Source organism: Arvicola amphibius, chromosome 10 (assembly GCF_903992535.2).
Source record: "Arvicola amphibius chromosome 10, mArvAmp1.2, whole genome shotgun sequence".
NCBI lineage: Eukaryota > Metazoa > Chordata > Mammalia > Rodentia > Cricetidae > Arvicola > Arvicola amphibius.
In genome coordinates this window covers 747,348-768,345 of record NC_052056.1, presented here as the reverse complement: position 1 = coordinate 768,345, position 20,998 = coordinate 747,348, and the positions used below count along the sequence as shown (strand labels likewise).

The 20,998-nt window shown below is 46.7% G+C and overlaps 1 protein-coding gene across 1 annotated transcript in view; it reads left to right on the top strand.

The window, feature by feature from the left end:
- Bace2 (beta-secretase 2) overlaps positions 1-20,998 on the top strand; it is an 81,040-nt gene that overhangs the window by 40,918 nt on the left and 19,124 nt on the right. The window contains exons 2-6 of the mRNA XM_038345661.1: positions 1,197-1,285; positions 8,928-9,144; positions 13,391-13,519; positions 14,629-14,763; positions 16,034-16,135. Of these exons, the coding sequence (XP_038201589.1) occupies positions 1,197-1,285; positions 8,928-9,144; positions 13,391-13,519; positions 14,629-14,763; positions 16,034-16,135 (672 nt within the window). The remainder of the gene's footprint in view (positions 1-1,196; positions 1,286-8,927; positions 9,145-13,390; positions 13,520-14,628; positions 14,764-16,033; positions 16,136-20,998) is intronic.

Below are 20,998 nucleotides of genomic sequence, written 5' to 3'. Positions count from 1 at the left end.
AGAAACAGAAACACATCCACAGAAAGACAGGAATGTCCAAGCAGCTTTATCTAATTGCCTGAGGCTCGAGTTAACCCAACTGCCCATCAGGAGAAGCAGAGACAAGTGAAGAACTGCAACTCGTGGTAGAAAGAAAGACCAGATACTCCACAGAGTGTACAAATCTCAGAAGCAACTGAGCCAAAATAGAAGAAAACCACACGGTTACAGAATGTTGACGAAACCCACCTGTTCTAATAGAAGACAGAGAGTAGCATCTCGGGGGAAGAAGGCAAAGAGAAAATCGGACATTTGGGGATAATCGAGGTTTTAGAAATGTTGTAGTTGGTGTAGATCCTGCCCAAGCTCACCGTCAGACCTCTGGCAGCTTGAGCTTCTTTACGTTAGAGACAGGGTCTCACTGTGTAGCCCAGGCTAGCTTCCAGCCCACTATCTTCCTCCTCCTGCCTCTAGTCCTGGGATTGCAGACATCCGCCACCACTGCCTCTTCTTTACACAAAAATTAGACTTCAGTAAAGCCGAGAGACACCTGTTTGCTGGTGCCGACGCTCAGTGGTTACCAGCACGGACTCCTCTTGCGGAGAACCCAGATCCCATTCCCAGCACTCACAGTGCCGTTCACAGCCATCTGTAACTCCAGTTCCAGGGGCTCTGACTCCGTCTTCTGAACTCCATAATCATGAGGCACACAATGCGGTGCATTTACATACATGCTGGCAAAACACCCACGAAATGAAAATAAAATTCTTAGTAAGGAGATGGTGTGAAAAGTGTCTTCGGGAATCAACAGGGAGACGAAGGAAAAAGTAACAGTGAAGAAGGGACCATGGTGGTTCTGATACGTCAAGAAATAGTTGGAGAAGCGGGAATTTCTTAGCCAGGGATGGACCTGAGCAAAATCCTATGAGTGACTGAGGAACTGACCATGTTAGTGAGTATTAGTGACTCAAAATCCCTCCACCCCTTGTTTAACAGACCCGTTTGGAAGGCTGCTGAGTACCTGAGGCAGATCCCACGGCATCTTCCTGAGCGGTGTTGGGGTTTTCCATGTAATTTTATATATCATTTTTAACAACATTTCACCCTGAATCAGTGGGGAGATTGGTTTTTGCCAATCAATAAATTATTGTACTTGACGCTTCTTCAAATAACTTGAAACTTTCCATTTCTTTTTTTTCCTTAAAAAAAAACAAAAGCTGCAGATTCTTGTGGACACGGGAAGCAGTAACTTCGCTGTGGCAGGCGCCCCACATTCCTATATTGACTCCTACTTTGATTCGGAGAGGTGAGTGGTTTGGCCACGGCTTCAGTGGCTGGCCTTGGGGTCGGGGGTCCTGGATCGATACCTTTGAGAATGTATTAGAACAACACAGCCAGACCATCTATCTCATTTCAAGGGAGCTGTGTACATAGATGCACATATGTGTATCTGTATGTGTGCGTGTGCACGTGCACATGTGTGTAAATGAATGCACACAGTATGTGCACTTCTTCTGGGGAGTATGTATCGGGTTCCCCTGATAACCTTGGAGAAACTTGCCTTGTGGAATTTCAGTTGTAACATGTTCCTTGGTTACACGGGCACTGCATTTCACAGTGGGGGAAAGTGGTTGCAGAGTGAGCCCACCCGTGTGTGTCCCACCCGCTGGTTATCAGGCTCCACTCAGGTGCCAGGAATGCCAAAGTCTCCTGTTTGCACAGCTAAAGAGAGGGCAGTGATGACCTGTGCCAGTTGGCACCTCACAGCACCTCAGTACAACAGTGCCGGTCCCTCCCTCCGGGAACATAGAGCTTCTGTATGACTCCACATAGCGATCAAATATCACATTGATAGTCCGGGCACAACACCTGGCCAGTGATTATGTTGGACCTAACGAGATTAAGACATGCCCAGAAGTTATTGTTATACTGTGAGCCTGTGTGTGCCAGTGGGGTTGGGTTATGTTTGTGCCAGTAGGTTGGGTTCTGGTTATTTTTCTGTTTTGCCCTGGTCACACTGGTGGTTCATCCAGGCCTCTGTCTCTATACAGCCCCCAATCCCTCTCATCACACCTGCTGAACTGCTGCCCTGGAGAAGGACAGACCTCTCATGTTTAACCCTGTAACCTAAGAGATGAAGGAGCAAAAAGTCTCCCTGAATTCCAGCTTCCAGACCTTAGCCCAGTACCAGCACCTTGTAACGAATGCCTTGAAATGTTCCTACAGGAGATCAAAGACCTTGTAACTACCACATGCATAATTCTTAGGAGTCTGAGATAGTGCAGATGTTCCATATCTGATCCAACACCCACTTCCTTTGCATACCAGGAAGTCCCAACTCACAAACCTGAAGCAGGTGCATAGCTCACTCCCAGCAGCATGGTAATTCTGTCCTTATCACACATCTGTTGGCATAAGATCCACAAGACGGAAGCTGTAAAGCTGGCGCTGACCAGGGTGATGTGGACAGATAGGTGTGTGCGGTACATTGTAAGGACAGTGTCCAGCCAGGAGGCAGCTATCTGGCAGCCCCTTGGCCACTTTATTCTCAGGTCCATCACGGTCAGAGGCGTCTTTTGACAATGCAGTTGTTGAAATGTGCCAGGGTAAGTCACAGTTGCTGATGCTGTGTGCTCCATCACTCGGTGATAATTAGTCAACTTTCTCACGGACCTCCTTAGTCTGAACCGTGATTCCCACTCGGGCTCCAAGAGGTCTCAGATTCTTTTTTCCTTGCTTTGTGTTCCTCCTTCAGGTGAACTTTGTGCCTCTAGCCAGATGTTTGAGAAGTGGGCAGAAATTCCCCTTCATCCTGTACAGTGAGCTGGGCTCCTCAGGCCTCCCTTCATCTGAGTCAGTGGGAACTCCTGGGTTTTCCACTGTTGCTGTGACCCTTCAGCCTTCCTTCCTGCTAAGCCCACAAAAGAACATAGACACCCCCTCAGCTCTGATCTATTTCCCTCACTTTTAAGTAAATAAAGAAGGACAGCAGAACACACCCAGGTCTAAGAAGCAAGACTTCTCTCTGTGCTCTGTCTTTGCCGTTTCTGCCTTCTCCTTGGTAAGGCCTGAGATCGGAGGGAACTTGTTTGTGGACTTAGAGTCAGTGGAGACATAATTATTATAAAGAATATTTGCTCTCCGTGTAGATTATCTTTTGTCTAGTACTTTTGCTGATGTTGGCCATGGTGAGGTTTTTCCACCGCTGTATCTGATGGAAGCCAGAGAACAGCCTCTTTCCTTCTGGATCTCTGACAAAGGTGCCTTTATGGAGATGTGGCCCCCTGCCCTTCTATGTTTGAGTATCGACTTGGCCCTCTGATTTCTTCGTTATAATAAGGCTCCTGGTCGGGCATGGCAGCCTCTGATCCAAGCCCCCAGCCTTCACAGTTCAGGTTTTGTGCTTCCTGAAACGTTGTGCAGTAATTGGAGATTTGGCTCGGGGTTCTTTGAGAAGATCTCTTTGATTTGTGGAAGGTGATAGACACTGTGCGTCATTTGTGTGCCTTGTCCCCATCATGAGCCCTCTTTGCAGTCGTTGGATGCCCTGGTGGATAACTATGCAGCAAGAGAGAAAGGGCTACAATTTTTCAAATTCATTTTATTCTCAGCCAATAAAATGGCCTCCAACAAACTGGCTCGGTAAAAGATCCAATATGTACCTCCCTTAACCTTCTGTCAGTTAGGAGCCCACACATGCTTGTCTGTTCACATTGCCTTACTCCTGTACTCCACCTGGGGCAAAACCAACAGAAACATTGAAGCAATGAACCGATACATTTTATGCAAGGATGCCTACAAGTGAGATTAGAAAACCAAGGGACCACCTGAGATGCCTTTGAGGAGATTAGAGAGACACAAGGTTGTCTTTCCATGCAGTAGGGGGCAATTCTTTCTCTTGGTTGCTCAGATAACTTTTCAAGACTGCCTGTGGTTGAACTGTCTATCCGGAGCTGGCTCCTTTGGAACCTGAGAGCTTGAACTGCCAGGCCAGGCTCAAGGCTCCCATTCATTCAGCTCTGGTGACTTCTGAAATCATAGACAAGTCACAAGGTCCAAATCACCAAGCCCACTGGGGCCAAACTCTGCCACGAGCACGGAAGTCTTGTGAAGAAGCCTCAGCATTCCTTGAGTGGGGTGGCTCAGGAGAACTAGAGCCCACCAAGGGCTCGCCTTTGAAGTCAGCAGCTCTGCCTCTTCCTTTTCTCTAGAAACAGTGGTGACTTTCTCTTGAAACAAGATGACCTGAAGTTCTGTTCTTGGCTTCAACTGATATCTCCTTTAGTCCTGCTTTCCCTGAACTCTCTGAACAGAGGCAGAATGCCTTCCAAATCTCGTTCAAAATGTTTTTATTGCTGTACGCAGACTCATTCCTGACCACCCACATCCTTGACTATTTGCCATGCCTGAGCATCTGGAATGGAGGCCTTGCAAGTGAGAAGCCCATCCAGGGTTTTCTCCTAACGTAATTAACGTGGAAAGCAAACCAGAGAAGAAACCCGGTGTCAGAAAAGTAAGGTTTAGCAAGTGGAGATGCGGAGCTCACTTTAAAGTCACCTCAGGGCTGCTCATGGTGCTGCCCGGGCTTCGCCTTACTCCCTCAGAGGGTGCGCTTACAATTAGAGGTTTCCTACATTCTCTCAGAAAATGTTTTCTACAGGGGCCGCCACCGATTGATCATGTGGAGCTGTTTGAATTAATCACTGCTAAATGGAAGGAAATTCTGGCACCGTCGCATTCCAGTAGCTGCATGTGGCTTTCATAATGGAGGAGAGAGACGTGGATCAGCACCATCACCAGTGCAGGTTCTGCGCTGGTCCAGATCACAGCACTGGACCATGTAGATGCCTGTTGCCCCGGGTGCTGAAATAACACCTTCTCCTTCTCCCTCCATAGTCATTATTGTCCCCATCAGGAATGGTTGCCCCCCTTTTTAAGAGGCAGTCAGACTGTAAGTTTAGGGTGTTCGGTGGTATCATCTTAAAGGTGTATTTTCTGGAACAACCTTGAGATTTCTCGTAGTAGCTCACAGATTGGAGAATGCTAGGAAGCCCTTTGATAATTACACTAAATCATAGCTGTTTTGTTGCAGACTGGTTGGGAGCCAGGATTTCATTCTAATTTTGTCACGCACTAACCTTTCGAGTCTACATGGGTGGTCTCAGGAGGTACAGTTCTGTTTATCCTGGAAGAGTAGGGAACTGAAGCACACAACTCAATAGCTTGACCTAGCTAGTGAGCGCGTGGGGTTGGATGTGAACCGTGGTACTGTGATTTCCCACTGCCTTTTTGTTCTCTGCAAGTGAGATGACATCACCCAGCACTATCCATGTACGGCAGCAGCAGGAATCCCAAAGACACGCTGTGTAGCTATCACACCAGCTCAGCTTCTTATTCTAGGGAACATGCTAGAGCCTTGAGGAGATGAAAATAAAACACCACTCAAAGCCCAGCTTGGAGAAGTGATGGGGGACGACAGCTGATCTTCTAGTTAGCCCAAAGGGGTCCACAGTTGTAGACAGTGGACCAAATCCGACTGGCTGCTGGTTGTATCCGTAAAGTTTTATGGGGGCACAGCCACACACATTTGCTTCTGTACAGTTAGTCTGTGGCCATTCCTTTGATATAACACCACCGTTCAGTACCTGCTGCCTAGATTGAGCAAATCCAAGAATATTCTTTTGTAGACCCTTCATAGAAAAGGTGCCCTGACACCTGTGCTAAGTCATTCTGCCAGCATTTCTGAACTTGACCTGTTTGTTTAGAGTTTGTTTTTCTTGCTGCCTTTCACTATAGACATTTTTGTTTCCTCCTGTGTGCCGGCAACACCTGAGCTTGCACCAACACAGATCTTCCCATTTGATCCATGCTCAGAAACTCAAGTCCCAAAGGCCTTACTGTGAATATCACATGGGCAAGCACCAGGGTCTTACCGGGGCTCAGTCTGCCCCTGCCGACAACCACCTTTCTGTCCGTGTCTGCCCATTCTCAGGAGGTTTGAATTAGTTTTCTTGTTGCCCTGACAAACTGCCTGACAGTATTAGAAAGAAAGTGTAGGGAGACTTCAGCAGCAACTGGCTAGCCTAGGTGTACACAGTCTCGCAAGCGGCAGCTCTCCTCAGCACCATGTTTCCAGTCTTCCGTTAGTTGGTTTATCATGGCGATGGAGCCATGCAAGCTGCTGTCTGATTTACGCCAGGCTGGACGGCTTCCCTTCAGGGAAGGAGGTGGTCAGTACGAGGCTCCCAACAGTGTTGACGTTAGCAACGGTGGACAGAAAGCAAACAAACTAGAACCGGAAGAAACGAAGCACCTCGTGATGATGGACTGGAGATGGGAGTGGAGACGGTGTAGGTGAAGACGACTGTGCAGCGGCTCAGAGCCTGGGTAACAGCGTCAGCTTGGACTTTTCTTGCCACCTCTTTTACTTCAGTAATAGCAGAGCAGCCTCCCCAAGTAGCTAATTAGACCTGGGAGACTGTTCCAGCTGCAAAAAGGCCCTGACTTTAGACAAGTGGTTTAAATAACAGTGCAATTTCAAAAAAAAAATATATATAACCTTCTTTTGATGAACATGTACAGATGTCTTTTCTTTAAGTTTCTCATGCATATGAACATTTTAAGCACAAATGAACTACTAAGATAAGAAAGTGATTTTTTTTTTTAAAAGATCCTCACAGAACCTAGCATAACAATGCTGGTCTTACTTCAGTTATGTATGGTACACAAGCAGAACCACTGTGTGCCGTTTCTTTACATAGCTGCTACACCTTTAAATGTCCATAGTTAGATAGCCAGTCTTTCGGTCTGTACTCCGAATAAAAATACCTATCTTCTGTGAATTATCCTGAAACTCTTAAACATAAATGACCTCATAAAGAAGTTTATTTACCCAAAATGTGCTAGTAGCATCTTGCTCACAGGCAAAGCCATAAACTTCTCAAAAATACTAATGTTGACATTTGAATAAATGATGGAAACTTTATCTTAAGGACTCATGTCCCATCAGTTGGAAATAGTGCCTTAAAAGAAGAAAAGGGGGGACATCGCTTCATTGGAATTAATTGATATAAAATATTTGCTATTGCAGTAGTCCTAGAAAATATGCTGGAAATTGCTTCCTGACATTTTTTAAATTAAAAGTCAATTATGATTTTTAGAAAAGAAGGAAGATTTATTTTGTTTCACAGTCTGCTTTCCTGTCTTTGATTTGCTCTGATGAAATCTGTGCACAAAAGCAGCTTAAGGGAGGGAAGCAGGGTTTGTTTTAGTTCAGTCATGGAGGGGAAGGCGAGGCGGCAGATCGTATCCGTAGTAAAGAAGAGAACAATACCTGTCTGTCTCACCTTCTCAATTTGTATGCTTTGAGATCCCCCTGTTCAAGGACTGGTCCCACCCATAATGTGCGGGCCTTCCCACCTCAGTTAACTTAATCAGAGTTATCAATCCACCTACAGGCATGTGGACAGGCCGGCTCCCATGTGTGATTCTAGATCTGTCAAGTTGGCACTCACTGTCACACCATCCATTGTGGTGGGGAAGCCGTGGCAGCAGGAACACGAGGCAGCTGGTCACATTGCAACTGTAGGCAAGAGGCAGAGAGAGGTGAATGCTGCTGTTCATGTCTCTTCGTTAACCCTTGGGACCCCAGCCCATGGGTTGGTGCCACCCACACCATCCAACCCTCTTTAGAAAAACCCTCACTGGTGGAGGTGTGTCTCTCAGGTGATTCCCCACCTGGCCCTATTGATGAAGATTGACTATCACGTTTGTGCACACAGTGTTCACTTCATGTCTCTTTTCTTGATTATAAAAGGTATTTGTGCATAAAGCACAGATGTATTAACTTGAGGTTCTGTTGCAGACTTAATGTTAAAACTCAGTGGAATAAGATTGTGAGCAAACAGGAGTCTTGGGAAATGCTCACTGATTTGACACACTGCTAGGAACTTGGTGATTTTCTTCAGGGAACGTGGTTTGAATGCTCACTGTCTTCCCTGGGTCTCTTCCCATACCCCACAGAAACTGGAGACTAATACAGTGTAAGAATGACCTTTCATGGTTAGAGACTGCAGAGCCTGGCACAGGGTGTCCTCTCCCAGATAGCCTTTCAGTCCTTGGTCTCCACTGCGGTCTCCAACGGGTGGCCACCTCAAGTTGCTTGCTCCACTGCCACTCTGTTTATTCCCCAACTATTCAGATTCACTCATCATGACCTGATATTTTATGTCCTTAGATGCTGTCTCTCCTCACAGAGAACCTGGAGAGGAGGCACTCCCATCTACTGCTCCACTGCCTGACTGCTTCTGTGACTCTGTCTCAGTACCTCTTACCCTCAGGGCTGCACACCACACCACAGTGTGCTCTGCCCCACAGGATACCATCAGTTTAGTCAACTGTATTATGATAGCGGCATCAGGGAAGGGCTGTGACATTAGGGGACTCATAAAAGCCTGGGTTTGGGAGGGGCTTGGATTTTGACACTTGACATGGGCTAGTTGAATCTCAATCCCACACCGAGACAAGCTAGTGGAACCTCCTGCCCTTCCTGTGTTGCAGAGTTCAAGCCCAGTGACCCTGCAAAGCCAGATAGCCCAGGGTGTGCCCAGATCTGGGGGTCTTTCAGAAAAAGTGATGACCAGGTTAATCACTTGACTCAGGGCTTTGACTCAAGCATGGGTGAAGGATTCAGCTCCAAGGTTGCATGCCGACCTCATGGCATCCCTTCCATGTGGCATGGCAACAGTTCCCAAACTGCCCATGCTGTGTCTGTGGAGAATGGTGCCTTGGTCAGCATTGGTCAGCATGGACACCGCTTTCTCCTGAGCATCACTTCCTGTAGACTGTAAAGAGCACTGTGAACCATGATGACCAGCTGGACCACAGCTGTGCTTCAAAGAGCATAGGCCCAGAGAGAGAATGCCACAAACTTTTCTTTTCTTCTGCAGATCCAGCACATACCACCCCAAGGGCTTTGATGTCACTGTGAAGTACACACAGGGAAGCTGGACTGGCTTCGTGGGTGAGGACGTTGTCGCCATCCCAAAAGGCTTCAACAGCTCTTTCCTGGTCAACATTGCCACGATTTTTGAGTCTGAGAATTTCTTTTTGCCTGGGATTAAATGGAATGGAATTCTCGGACTTGCTTATGCTGCCTTGGCCAAGGTAAGGCAGGTCCTTCCGTTCAAATTAATCAGATGAGGTGATGGGGCTGTGAAAACTTATTAAAGAGGCTGGAGCAGGGCTCCTGGGCTGTCCTGGGTGGTAGCTGCTGAAAGTCACAAAGCCAATGAGACGCATGTTCACACAATGAAGTTTCCAGGCATGTTTGCAGCTTGGGGTAGCTTTTTTTTAAGACATAATGCTAGTTTTCTGTTTTTGTTTTGGTATGTATGTGTGTGTATGTGTACACATGTGTGTATGTGTTGTTGGGTGAGCATCATACAAACAAATAGAGGCCAGAGGTTGGTATCAGGTGTCTTCCTCAATTACTCTTCGCCTTAATTTTTTTAGACTGTCTCTCAGTGAATCTGAAACTTTCCAACTCAGTGAGGCTGGCCAGTCAGCTCACCGCAGGGAACCCCTTTCTCCACCCCTGGCGCTTTATTATAGGCTTGTGCCGCTATATCTGACTTTTAAGTTCTGAGGAATCAACCTTAGGTGCTCATGATCCTGCTTATGTAGCAAGCCCCTTACCAGTTGAGCCATAGTTCCAGCTCTTTTTTGTTGTTTTGTTACTGTTTACAAAAACAATATTTAATTTCTGTTTTGTTTTAAAAAAATTATCAGAATGTGAGTCTTATAGATTGTGGAGTTTGCTTAGAAATATTGAGGGTGACATTAAAGGGAAGCATACATGTAATTAATCTCTTAGGATCGTATGAAGACAAGGCCTATGAATGGCAATAACCATCACAATGTTAGAAGTACTCTCTCAGGACTGAGGCCAATGCTGTCCTGTCACCCCTGGGGACCCCTGGGGAGACACCAGCAACTGGTATGTGATCAGGTGCCCTGTGGAAAGCCAGCCCCTGTAGGAATGACCAGGGAGAAACACCAGAATGTTGTGCTTACAAAATCAGAGCCTTCCCAAGACAGGATTGGGTCATATCCAATGTTTGTGCTTAGATCAATCCAAAGAAACGATGGTTTTCTAGAAGGGGGTAGGCAGGGGAGGGTCTACCTGGGGCAGTTGCCAGAGGCAGGCGGATTCCCAGAAGGGCTGTATCTGGGAGATAGGCAGGTATTATGCCCTTGAGAAAAGCACAAGGGGTCACCTGTCCTGGCCCTGCTGCTGGGCACCGCTCCCTGGCTCAGTGGCTTAGGCCTAAACGTTGAACCCTAGCTTAGTGCAAGGAAATGCATAGCCACAAAAGCAGTGGACCTGACTGGCTCAGGACAATCCAGAAAAGATTGCTCACCCACCCTCTGGAATGTGTGCTCAGGTCCAGCCTTTCAACAGTGGTGTGTGTGGGCAACAAATGGGGAATTACAAGCCCTTGGAGTCTCCTGGAGAAGCGGGTTACCGAGTGCTTGTCAGACGCCAGGCAGAGGGCATCACAAGACAGCCATTCATGCACCTCATGTTTCCATGAGGCAGACCCTGTGAGCCCTTGCGTTCCTTTTACACATGTGGTTGCTTCAATGAAGAGCTTTAGCATTGACTGAAGCATGAGCTCCAGGCCACTCTCACTCCGTTATAGAGCTAGGGCTGGCTCAAGAGCTCCTTTGTCCTTGGCATCGTGGACAGACTTCGTAGATGTGAAGACTGGCCTGGAACCTGGGTTCCTAAGTCCCCTCTGCTGACAGTGTCACCTTGGCCTTGGGCAGATCATATCTTTGGGTCGAAATGAAGGAGAAGATGATTTTAATGCTAATTATTCTGAAGAACAAGCCTCAATTAGGTGGAATTAATAACGTGTAAAGCCTTCATGAGAACAGATTACGTTGGTTGGGGTTTCTGTGGAGGCTCCAGACTCTCCGCATGACCTTTTTATCTTTTCATCTGTGAAATCCCAAGATTTCTGGTGGTTAGTTTCAGGCGGACCATTGGAGAGTCGGGTCATATTCTCTGTAGGGTGTGGGGTGCATCTGGAAGGACCAGTTGGGTAGCCTAGATCAGGTGTCTTACCCCTGAAACAGTGGGGCTGGCTGAGGACTGGGTGGTGGTCCTCGTGTGGGTGGCCTGGTGGGTAAGGCATGCATCACAACCACTAGGGGGCATCTTATGCTGCAGATTCCAGCCCCCATTGTACACCCCTTAGATCTGGATCTTTCAGGGATGGTTCTGACCAACTCTAGATTTTTCGGTCCTTGAGGGATTCAGAGGCCCAAGGCTTAAGGACAGAATGACTCATAAAATAACACCATGAACTATGCATGTGTCGGGTTGTAACGAGTCTTTCTCTTTTCCACCAACCAGCTCCCAAATCATGACACAGAGACTTATTATTAATTTTAAAAGCTTGGCCTTAGCTTAGGCTTGTTTCTAACTAGCTCGTATAACTTTAATTAACCCGTTTCAATTAATCTACATGCTGCTACAGGACTTGTGACTTTTACCTTTCTTCTTCTATGTCCTGCTTCCTCTACATCCAGCCAAAGACTTCCCCTTTCTTCTTTCCAGAGCTCTCTTTGTCCAGAAGTCTCACCTATACCTTCTGCCTAGCTATTGGCTACCTAACTTTTTATTAAACCAATCACAATGACATATCTTTATACAGTGTAGTCAAATACTTGTAATATCAGGCTCTTTCCATGCAGAGACCTTGGGACCTCTTAACCCCCAGAACAAGTCTGACAGGCAACTGTGGTCACAGTTGCCAGATAAAGGGAACAAAAAAACTAGTCAGACTAGTCAGGACCAGTCCAAGAATTGGCCAGACATGAAGCAAACACTCATCCTCTGCCTGCCATGTGCCCCACCAGATCCCAGCTACCCCTTGGTGAACTCTGGCTCTCAGTCCATCCAGATACACAGCCTTTCTGCAGAAATCACTTGGGGAGATGGTGCTAAATCCAGAGTAGGATTACAGGAGCAGAGACAGAAGGAGCAGGTAGCCAGAGAATGGACTGAGGAGGTGGGAGGCTCCTATCTCATTCGTGCTGGAGCCTTGAATTCTCATGACTAGTAAGCAGCTATTCCTTCAGAGTGACCAGGAGAGGGTTTCCCTGCCACAGCTGAGCATTGCATTTGTCTGGAGAAATTGGCAACCCAAGCAAGGCATGGTGCTGCATGCCGGTGACCCCAGCTATTCTCAAGATCAAATCAAGAGGATTGCTGAGTTGAAGAGCAACCTAGGCCACATAGTAAAATTCTGTCTCAGATGAAAGCAAACAGTAAAATTCTGGCAACTCATGGTAGCCAGCCCTGTTATCTCTCCGTTGCCAAAGTCTAAACTAACTTCCTTCATGGCACCTGCTAGTCTGTCCTAGCCCAAAGCTGTTTACAGAATGCCTCCCTCACCATGGACACTCTTGTGACATGTCCTTCAAACACATAGAGAGGCACTAGGCAAAGGAAGTCTGTAATCCTGCATTGAGGAGTGTCCTGACCGTTGAAGCCCATGATGACTGGAATACCTGGGACTGGGATGTGGGTCCCTGGTCCTTGTAGGTCAATGGTTATTTGTATGTTGGATGGCTTTGGGGATAGGTAGGGCTCTTAGAGTAACTGTGTTCTCTTACCCCTTGTATCTAAGCCCAAATAAGTAACCCACCACCACCTTCTATCTTGATACGGTGATAAACAGCTTGGTAGCATCCCAATAGCTCCTGGACACAAAATACTTTAGTGGTATCACCTCAAATGCCATACAGGAGGAAGCAAGGTGGGAGACTTCTGAGTAATCACACCCTGTTTCAAGCATGTGTGTTGATTACCCTGAAGATTCTTTTTTAACATAATTTTTTATTGATGCTTTGGAAATTTCATATCATGTACACCATACCCACTCACATCCCAGTCCCTCCCTATCTACCCCTCATCCCTGCAGTAAGCCCCACCGAATTAATTTAAAAAGAAACCAATTCACTCCTCCACCTTTCCAACACCTCTTCATTCATTCTAGTGGTACCATAAGCTGTTGTGTGCCACACAGTATACCCCTTTTGTCCTAACATCCAGACCCACAGAATGGTCATCCCAATGGGATGATGGTTTGGTTCAAGGTCTCTGGAAGGCCATCATTATTGTCCCTCATCAAAACTCCTCTCAAATGTCCTTTTTTTGAAAATTGTTCTTATTGAGCTATATATTTTTCTCCACCCCCTCCCTTTGTCTTCCCTCCCTTTCTATCCCCTCCTAACCATGAAGACTCTGAAGCAGGAAGTCCAAGACTATCAAAGGAGAGGGATGTTGACTACACTCAGTGGTCACAAAGTAGTAACTGTCTCCCCCACCTTTCTGCAGCCATCGAGTTCTCTGGAGACCTTCTTTGATTCCCTGGTGGCCCAAGCAAAGATTCCGGACATTTTCTCCATGCAGATGTGTGGGGCTGGATTGCCAGTAGCTGGATCTGGTACCAACGGAGGTAGTCTTGTGGGTATCTTTCAGTCTTAAAGGGATGAAAAATCACAAATTGATGGGGTTTCTGTTTTATTAAAAACAAATCAGAACTATTAGAGCACAGTCTAATGTAGGTACTGGTCAGACACCATATAGGAAATGGTTAACCACCACTAAATATTAGGCACCAGAGCAGGATTTAATGGTAATTTAGTAAATTTTGTCATACAACTGTTAGAAGATGGATAATGGTCCAGCCATCTAAAAATATGATTCTCATTGCTTCTCTAAACCCCACTCCAGTTGTCTTATTGTCCTTTGAAAATATACAAAGCAGCTGGTTATCTATGAGAAGATGTACCAGCAAGTAAGGGATAGTGGGGAGGTACAGCAAGTGGTCCTCTTCTAAGCAGGGCATACACACCTAGGGTTTCCATGCACTTGATGGAAAAAAGAGCCACTTTCCCATCTTCTCCCTCCTCTTTGTTCCACCCACACACAAGTGCATAGCACCCAGAAAAAAATGTGTACAGGGAAATGAAATCAGGGCAGTGTACCCCATTGGGATGGTGCAGGGCAACCTTCCCTGCAGAGTAAGGGAGAATACAGAAGATAAGGAGGACCTCTCCTTGGGAGGTGTTTCTAGTCCCTGTTCTCACTGCAGCAGGATCAGCACCAGTCTTTGCCTTCTGCTAACAGCCCACCTGCCCTAAACACTTTTATTGTCTCTTTCTGAAGGGGCAGGGAGGCCTAGGATTGTGGGGTAACATTGTTTTTGCAAAACAATGTCTTGATTAGGAAATCTTAGGTTGTTTCCCTCATCTCTGGCTTCTGAAGCAGTAAATCAATGCCAGTCAGAGTGGTTAACTACTCTGCTGCATTTGTTTGAGGGAACTCTCAGCACCATGAAGGTGGATCTCAATGCCTAGGATACCAGTGGAGCATCTTTGTCAGACTAGGGCAAAGTATTGTGGAACATGACTAACACCCTCCCCAAAATATTCAAATAGGGAATTTTGAAGCATCACCATTAGCTGTAGAGCATCAGAATAAAGTGCAGGTACTGTTTTGAATGGGTTTTGGAAGCTACTGATGTAACCACATAGTTTTTACCTCTCATTTGTAACTGTTTTTCTTCCCAGGTCCTGGGTGGGATTGAACCAAGTTTGTATAAAGGAGACATCTGGTATACCCCAATTAAGGAGGAATGGTACTATCAGATAGAGATCCTGAAATTGGAAATCGGAGGCCAGAGCCTCAACCTGGACTGTAGAGAGGTGAGAACCTTCCAATTCTGTTGGATTCTGCCTGTTGGTGCTGGAGAAGACTCAGTATTTAACCAGTACCTGGGCATGAACTCATAAGGTGTGTCATATTACAGGGTAGCTCAGAAGATCCTTACAGGAAGACACAGCCTTTATCCATGATGAGTTCATATCAGTAAATTACATGCATGTGTACACACACACCACACACACACACACACAAACACACATACACACACTACAGCCTCTGGAAAAATCAGTATAGGTGCTGAATATTGAAGAGTGACCAACTTCATTTTCATCTTCCCTGGTCATCTTGGCCAGACGATTCCTCAACTGTGTTGAAAAGAACCTTTATCAGGACAGAAAATGGTGATTAAACTGTCATTAGCTTTATCCTCCTGGGGCAACCCTCCCCCCCCCCACACACACACACAATTTAAGGCTCCAGAAGGTGCAGCTGCTTAACAATGCCACCAGGAAGACACGCACGCATCTCACATTGGCCACACACCCAGTCTCACACTGCATTTGACTTCTTTTGTGTTATGTTATTAAAATTATGACAATTTGAGGAATCCTCAGTCCTGTGTGCCAGTTTTCAAATGGCTTCTGAAGCTCACCACTCAGTGACTATACAGCTCCTGGTAGCACTTCCCCTCCTGTTGACTCTCACATGTGTCCACACTGCCCTGAATTCTCATGATTACAAACACCTGTAATAAATGTTGGTCTACCCCAGTACTGTTGAGTTGGGTCCCAAGTCCACTGAAGTCTCCAGGCTTGTATCAAATAAAATAGAGTACAAATTGTGTGTTATGTTTGTGTTGTTATTAAATTTCTTTCTCAAAAGCAAATAGGTATCCAACTAGAGTTGTCCTTCTCTTTTTCCCCAGGTCAAATAATAGGAAAGTGAATTTTGAATAGTTTGTAGAAGTGACTTTTAAAAGGATCATTTTAATCTCTAAAGTCTGGTGGCCCATCCCTCTGCCCATCATGAGGGAAGGGCAACTTGGACAGCTCCAAGAAGGCAAAAAGTTCTGCCTGAGAACTCTGGGCTGTGGTCCCGTTCCTTTCTTGTGCCTCAGATAGTTCATCTATGGAGGGAAAGCAGAGACATGGGTGCCCCCTGACTCCTGAGCTCTGGAGATAAAATGACTCATAGTCACCCTGAGCTACTGCGGCTGCTTGAAGTTGTCAGTGACAGACACAGTGATGGAAATGGGATCGCAATGGATGAGATTTGCAGCCGTGCTCAGAGCTTTCCCCTTCCTTGTTTTAGTATAATGCGGACAAGGCCATTGTGGACAGCGGCACCACGCTCCTGCGCCTGCCCCAGAAGGTGTTCGATGCGGTGGTGGAAGCTGTGGCACGCACATCTCTGGTGAGTCCCCAGGTACTTGGGAGTGTTCCAGGACACAGCTGTGTGTTTTCAGTCTCTGGACTATTACCCAGTGTTCTGAAGATTTTAAAGAGCAGTTGTTTGTAAATTGTTGCTTATGAAGCTACCTTTTGATATGAATCTATCCATAAACAATATCTTCATGTCAACTTCAGAGGGTTTGGTTCTGAGTGTGCAGTATTTCCAGTGTTTTAACTAATAGTTGAGTTTACACAAGAGTTTTTTTTTTTTTAATCTGGGGTAAAATTATCTGCAGCATGATTACATCATATGCTTCTTACAGAAATATGGTTTTCTGATAGAAATATGGTCTGTGGACAGTATTGCCAAGTGATACGCTTCTTATGTAGACATTATGGGGTATACCAGTAACCAGACTCACCTGGATAAGGTAGCTCATTGGGTAAAGGTGCTTACCAATCAATTCTGGCATCCTGAGTTGGATCCCCAGAACCCATGGAAAGGTGGAAAGAAAGAACCAGCTCTACAAAGTTGTCCTCCACATGGATGCTATGCCACATGTGTGTTCTCTCCCACAGTAATAATAAATAATAAAATCTAAAAAATAAATGAAACTTTAAAACCACGTTTACACCTGCTGCTGTGTAACACAGCATACGGCCGTGCAGTAAGTGTCATACACAAAATGACCTTGGAAAGTGTGGCGTGTCAGTGTGTAAGCCAATTACACGGCTGCTTGCCGCCGCTCTGCCTTTCCACAGCTGTCAGTACGTAGGTGTGTTCACACCAGCACCACCGCAGACCTGTGAGGGAAGCGCTGGGCTGTGACGACACATGGCTGTGATGTGTCAAGAGAGAGGAATGGTCCCCTCCATTACAGTCTGGGGACCACCACTGTTTCCTCCTGCTTTCCTGGGTATGAAAACTTACTTAGCATGACTGTGTGCTAAAGTTACAGGGAAGCACAGTTGTATTCGTGTCCTTTAAAACAAAACAAATAAACCCCAAATCTGCTCCTTCTTCAGTCTTCATCCAAACTGGAATGGCGTCTAAACATTGTATAGGAGACAAGCCAGTTGGCCAAAGTAACATTGTTTCATGGCCATATCCTGATTGAGAACAGTATATTAGTCAGGGTCCTCTAAAGAAACAGAACTGATAGAATGAATATATTTGATCTATTAGATTGACTCGTGACAAGCCAACAACGACTGACAGCTGACAGCCAAGACTAGCCGTCAAAACCAGCATAGCTTTTGATGCTTGCCTACTGTTTCTCCCAGCATCATCTCAACTTTCCAGTCAGTGCAGACCCATAGTATGGACCAAAAACGCCTGTCCAGGGCAGGGGAGATGGCTCCGTGTATGGAGCACTTGCTGTGTGAGCTTGAGGACTGGGATTCTGAGCCCTAGAATCCATGTCAGAGCAGGCAAGTGTAGTGGCTTTCAGGAATTCTGCACTCGGGAAGCAGAGGCAGGATTCTCAGGGCAGGCTGGCTCACTAGACAAGCTGGAATTGGTGAGCTCTGGGTTCAGCAAGAGACCCTACCCCAATAGAGTGAAGAGCCACTGAGTCATCTTTCAGGTTACCATCTATCACTGAGAGAAGTCAGGGCAGGAACTCATGTCAGGAACCGAGAAGCAGGAGCTGATACAGACCATGGAGGGGTGCTGCTTACTGACTTGTTCCCCATGGTTTGCTCAGCCTGTTTTCTTATAGCACCCGGGACCACCTGCCCTGGGGTGGTCCGACTAATGGTGAACTTGGTCCTTCTATATCAATCATCAACCGAGAAAATGTACCACAGGTTTGCCCACAAGCTCATCAATTAACGGTCCTTCTCAGATATGTTCAGGTTTGCGTAAAGTTGATGTAAAACTAGCCAGCAACCCACACATATACACACTTGCAATTGTACCTGCATATATGAGCACACACATGTAAGCATGCATGCTTTCACTCATTCCTATCACATACACACATGAAAAAAATCAGTCTATGCAGCAGCGGGTGTCAAAGGGTGTGTATTTATTAGTGGCTTGCTCATTGCTAGGACACAATACCTCACAGAATGATTTGTGTTGTTCATGGTTTCAGAGATGTCAGCTCATTGTGGTGGGGAAGTTGAGGCAGAGCAGAAGAGAAGCTCATATTATACCATGTAGGACGCAGATAAAGGGAATACAGGAGAGGGCCAGGGCAAGACAAAGTTCTAGACCCTTCCCCAGTACCCTCTGCTAGCTGGACTGCACCTCCTACCTTAATGCTCTCCCCACAATGCCATGCTATTCTGAAACCCTCAAGGAAGTAATGTCAGTCAGGTCAGATCCCTAGTACTGAATCACTTCCCAGAAGCCCAGGAAATGGGGGGACACTTCGTATTCAATACATACCAAGTAAGACTAAATCCCCTCCAGCTTCCTCTATTTGGTAGCAGGGAACCCTTAGAGAGACCCCCGCTTCCATCTGTGGGTTTGTTGAGACTGTTTCTGTATAGCTCCATCTGTCCTCTTTATCTGCCACCTGGGAACATCCCTCTCCCTTCTTCCATCGTGACTTCTCTCATAGCTTGGCTGTTAGGCTGGGTGGCCCATCAAAGGCTACTTGAGAGGCCAGGGTGCCCAGCACTTCTTCCATGAAGCAGTCAGTTTCCTTGCAGCTTACACAGCGTGGCTGACCAGCTGTTGGGCTGCCTGCTGCCTCCCTTACTCCGCAATGTCTCTGGTGCTGCCCTCTGCTGCTGTTTCTCCATGTCAGCTTGGTCCACACTTCTGAAAGTCTGAAAGAAAAGACCCTCTAGAGAGAGGCCTTTTATTGGGACCAGGGGAGGAGCCCCCGAGTAGGTCTCCCAGCCGATTGCTGTGTGAGCCTGAACAGGAACAGCCTGTTTGTACAGCTCAAGAAGGGGTGTTTAAGCCAATCACAGCATTTGTGTGATCACTAACAGACATTTGCTCTGAACCAATCGCAGCCATTTGTTTGGGACCAATTATAAGCCTTGCCTCTTAGCACCTCTCCAAACAATACCTTTTCTAGACTACCAGGGGAATTTCTCCCTGCTTGGCCAGGGAAGACGTGGTTACAGGATCATCTGGAATTCATCCGGGCTTGTCACAACAGAAAAGTCTTGTAGTAAATATTTCAAACAGCCCTGGCTTAGGCAGTGTCTTTAGTAGTGGGCAGCCCCTGCCATCCTTGCATAGTCTGAAGGCATCTCTGGAATGTTCTGTGTGGCTGATACCAGCGAAGAGCAGTCAGGCTGTCTGCTAGGCTGATAGTTGCTTTGCTCAACACAGGCAGAGAGAGCAGCAAGGGGTAGTCCACAGCTGCTAACTAAGGAATCAAATCTCTCTGTGCCCAAATCTTTGCTTATTTACAGGAAAAATGAGCATCAGAGGTGTAGTTAAATTAAAAACTTAACATTGATAGATTTTGTAACTGGTTTGTGCAATGCTGGCTCCACCCTGTGCCCAGAAAAAGGTGAGTGTCCCTTGATTTTTCTCATGCCTACTCAAGGTCCTCACTTGATGGCTAAACATGAGCATGCTGTGCCCAGGGCCTGCATGGGATACTGGCAAGGGGCTGGAGTGAGACCAGAATGGCAGGAGAGCAGATAACCATGTCTGTGTGTCAGATTCCAGCAGAAATCTGGGCATGAGAGAGGCATCAGCTATTCTCTCCACCAATTGCAGAAACCTGGATCTATACAGGAAGAACACCCAGCAGGAAAGCGTCACAGGTTCTGGTTTCCATTGTCAGGCAGTGGTCCTGAACAGCCCTGCCAAAACCAGAGCAAATCCGTATCTCTGCCAACGGCTGCTACACCCAAAAAAATGCCAAGTCAGTCTTTCCATGCTGTAAAGTTAGAATGCTTGCTTAAAATCAGACCCTACTTAAAATAAGGAGCATATGCCCAGTGCTTAAATATAAGTCTGTCCTCTGAGGGAGTAGTGTGAGCGCCTTCAGGCTTTATATTCTGAGCGCTGAAGGATTTTTTTCAAGAGTCACGGGGACCACATGAGTGTCAGGTGTGCAGCCAGCAAGCCACAACTAGCCCTCACATGAGCCTGGGTGGGTTAGCGGAGGCGTGAGGGGTTCGTACCTTGAGTTCATCTCAGCATCTGATGACTTAAGCAAACCACAAGGAAGAGGCATGAAGATTACGGCATTTGTTTGCTGTGTCTAAAATTATCCTGTGATTTCACTCAGCACCTTCATCAGGGAGGAAAGGCAGGAGATTGGCAACCTTGGGTAGAGCTTATTCTAGTAGTGTGAGTGTCCTGTGCCTTACAGTGCAGGGCCTCTGGACATCGGTTCCCTTTACCTGCAGGGCTCATGGAAGCCATGCTCTTGGCCTGGGTTAGATCTAGACCAGAAGGAACTATAAGGCCTGAGCTCTGTCCCTCTGTGTGTGTTGTGCAGGCAGGATGTAGAAAGAAATGGTTCTAGGTCTGTGCGTGAAAGGGATCTTCTGGAGCCCTAAGATCCACATCCCAGCTGTTGCATCCAGCTGTTGCATCCCAGCTGGACCTCAGCCCAGCACCTCCTTGGCTGTAGAACCCGCCATCAAAGTGGAATCTACACAGTGTCTCCCAACCGTAAAACTGACCTGAGGTTGGAATACAGCAGCCCCTGGGGATATTTTCAGGAACAGAAAATACACCTCCAGATCTGACCTGTACCACTTTGGTCACTTGCCTGGTTTGTCTGGGACTCACAATGGAGCTGGCCATATGCTTCACTGGAATACTGGGCACTTCTGGGAGGCCCAGACACTCTTACCTCGGCCAAGTCCAGCAAGATGATAAATCCTCCGTCCTGATTTGCTCATCAGGGGAAGGGCCCTGTTATACATACTGGGGATCCATCACTTCTGTAAAAGA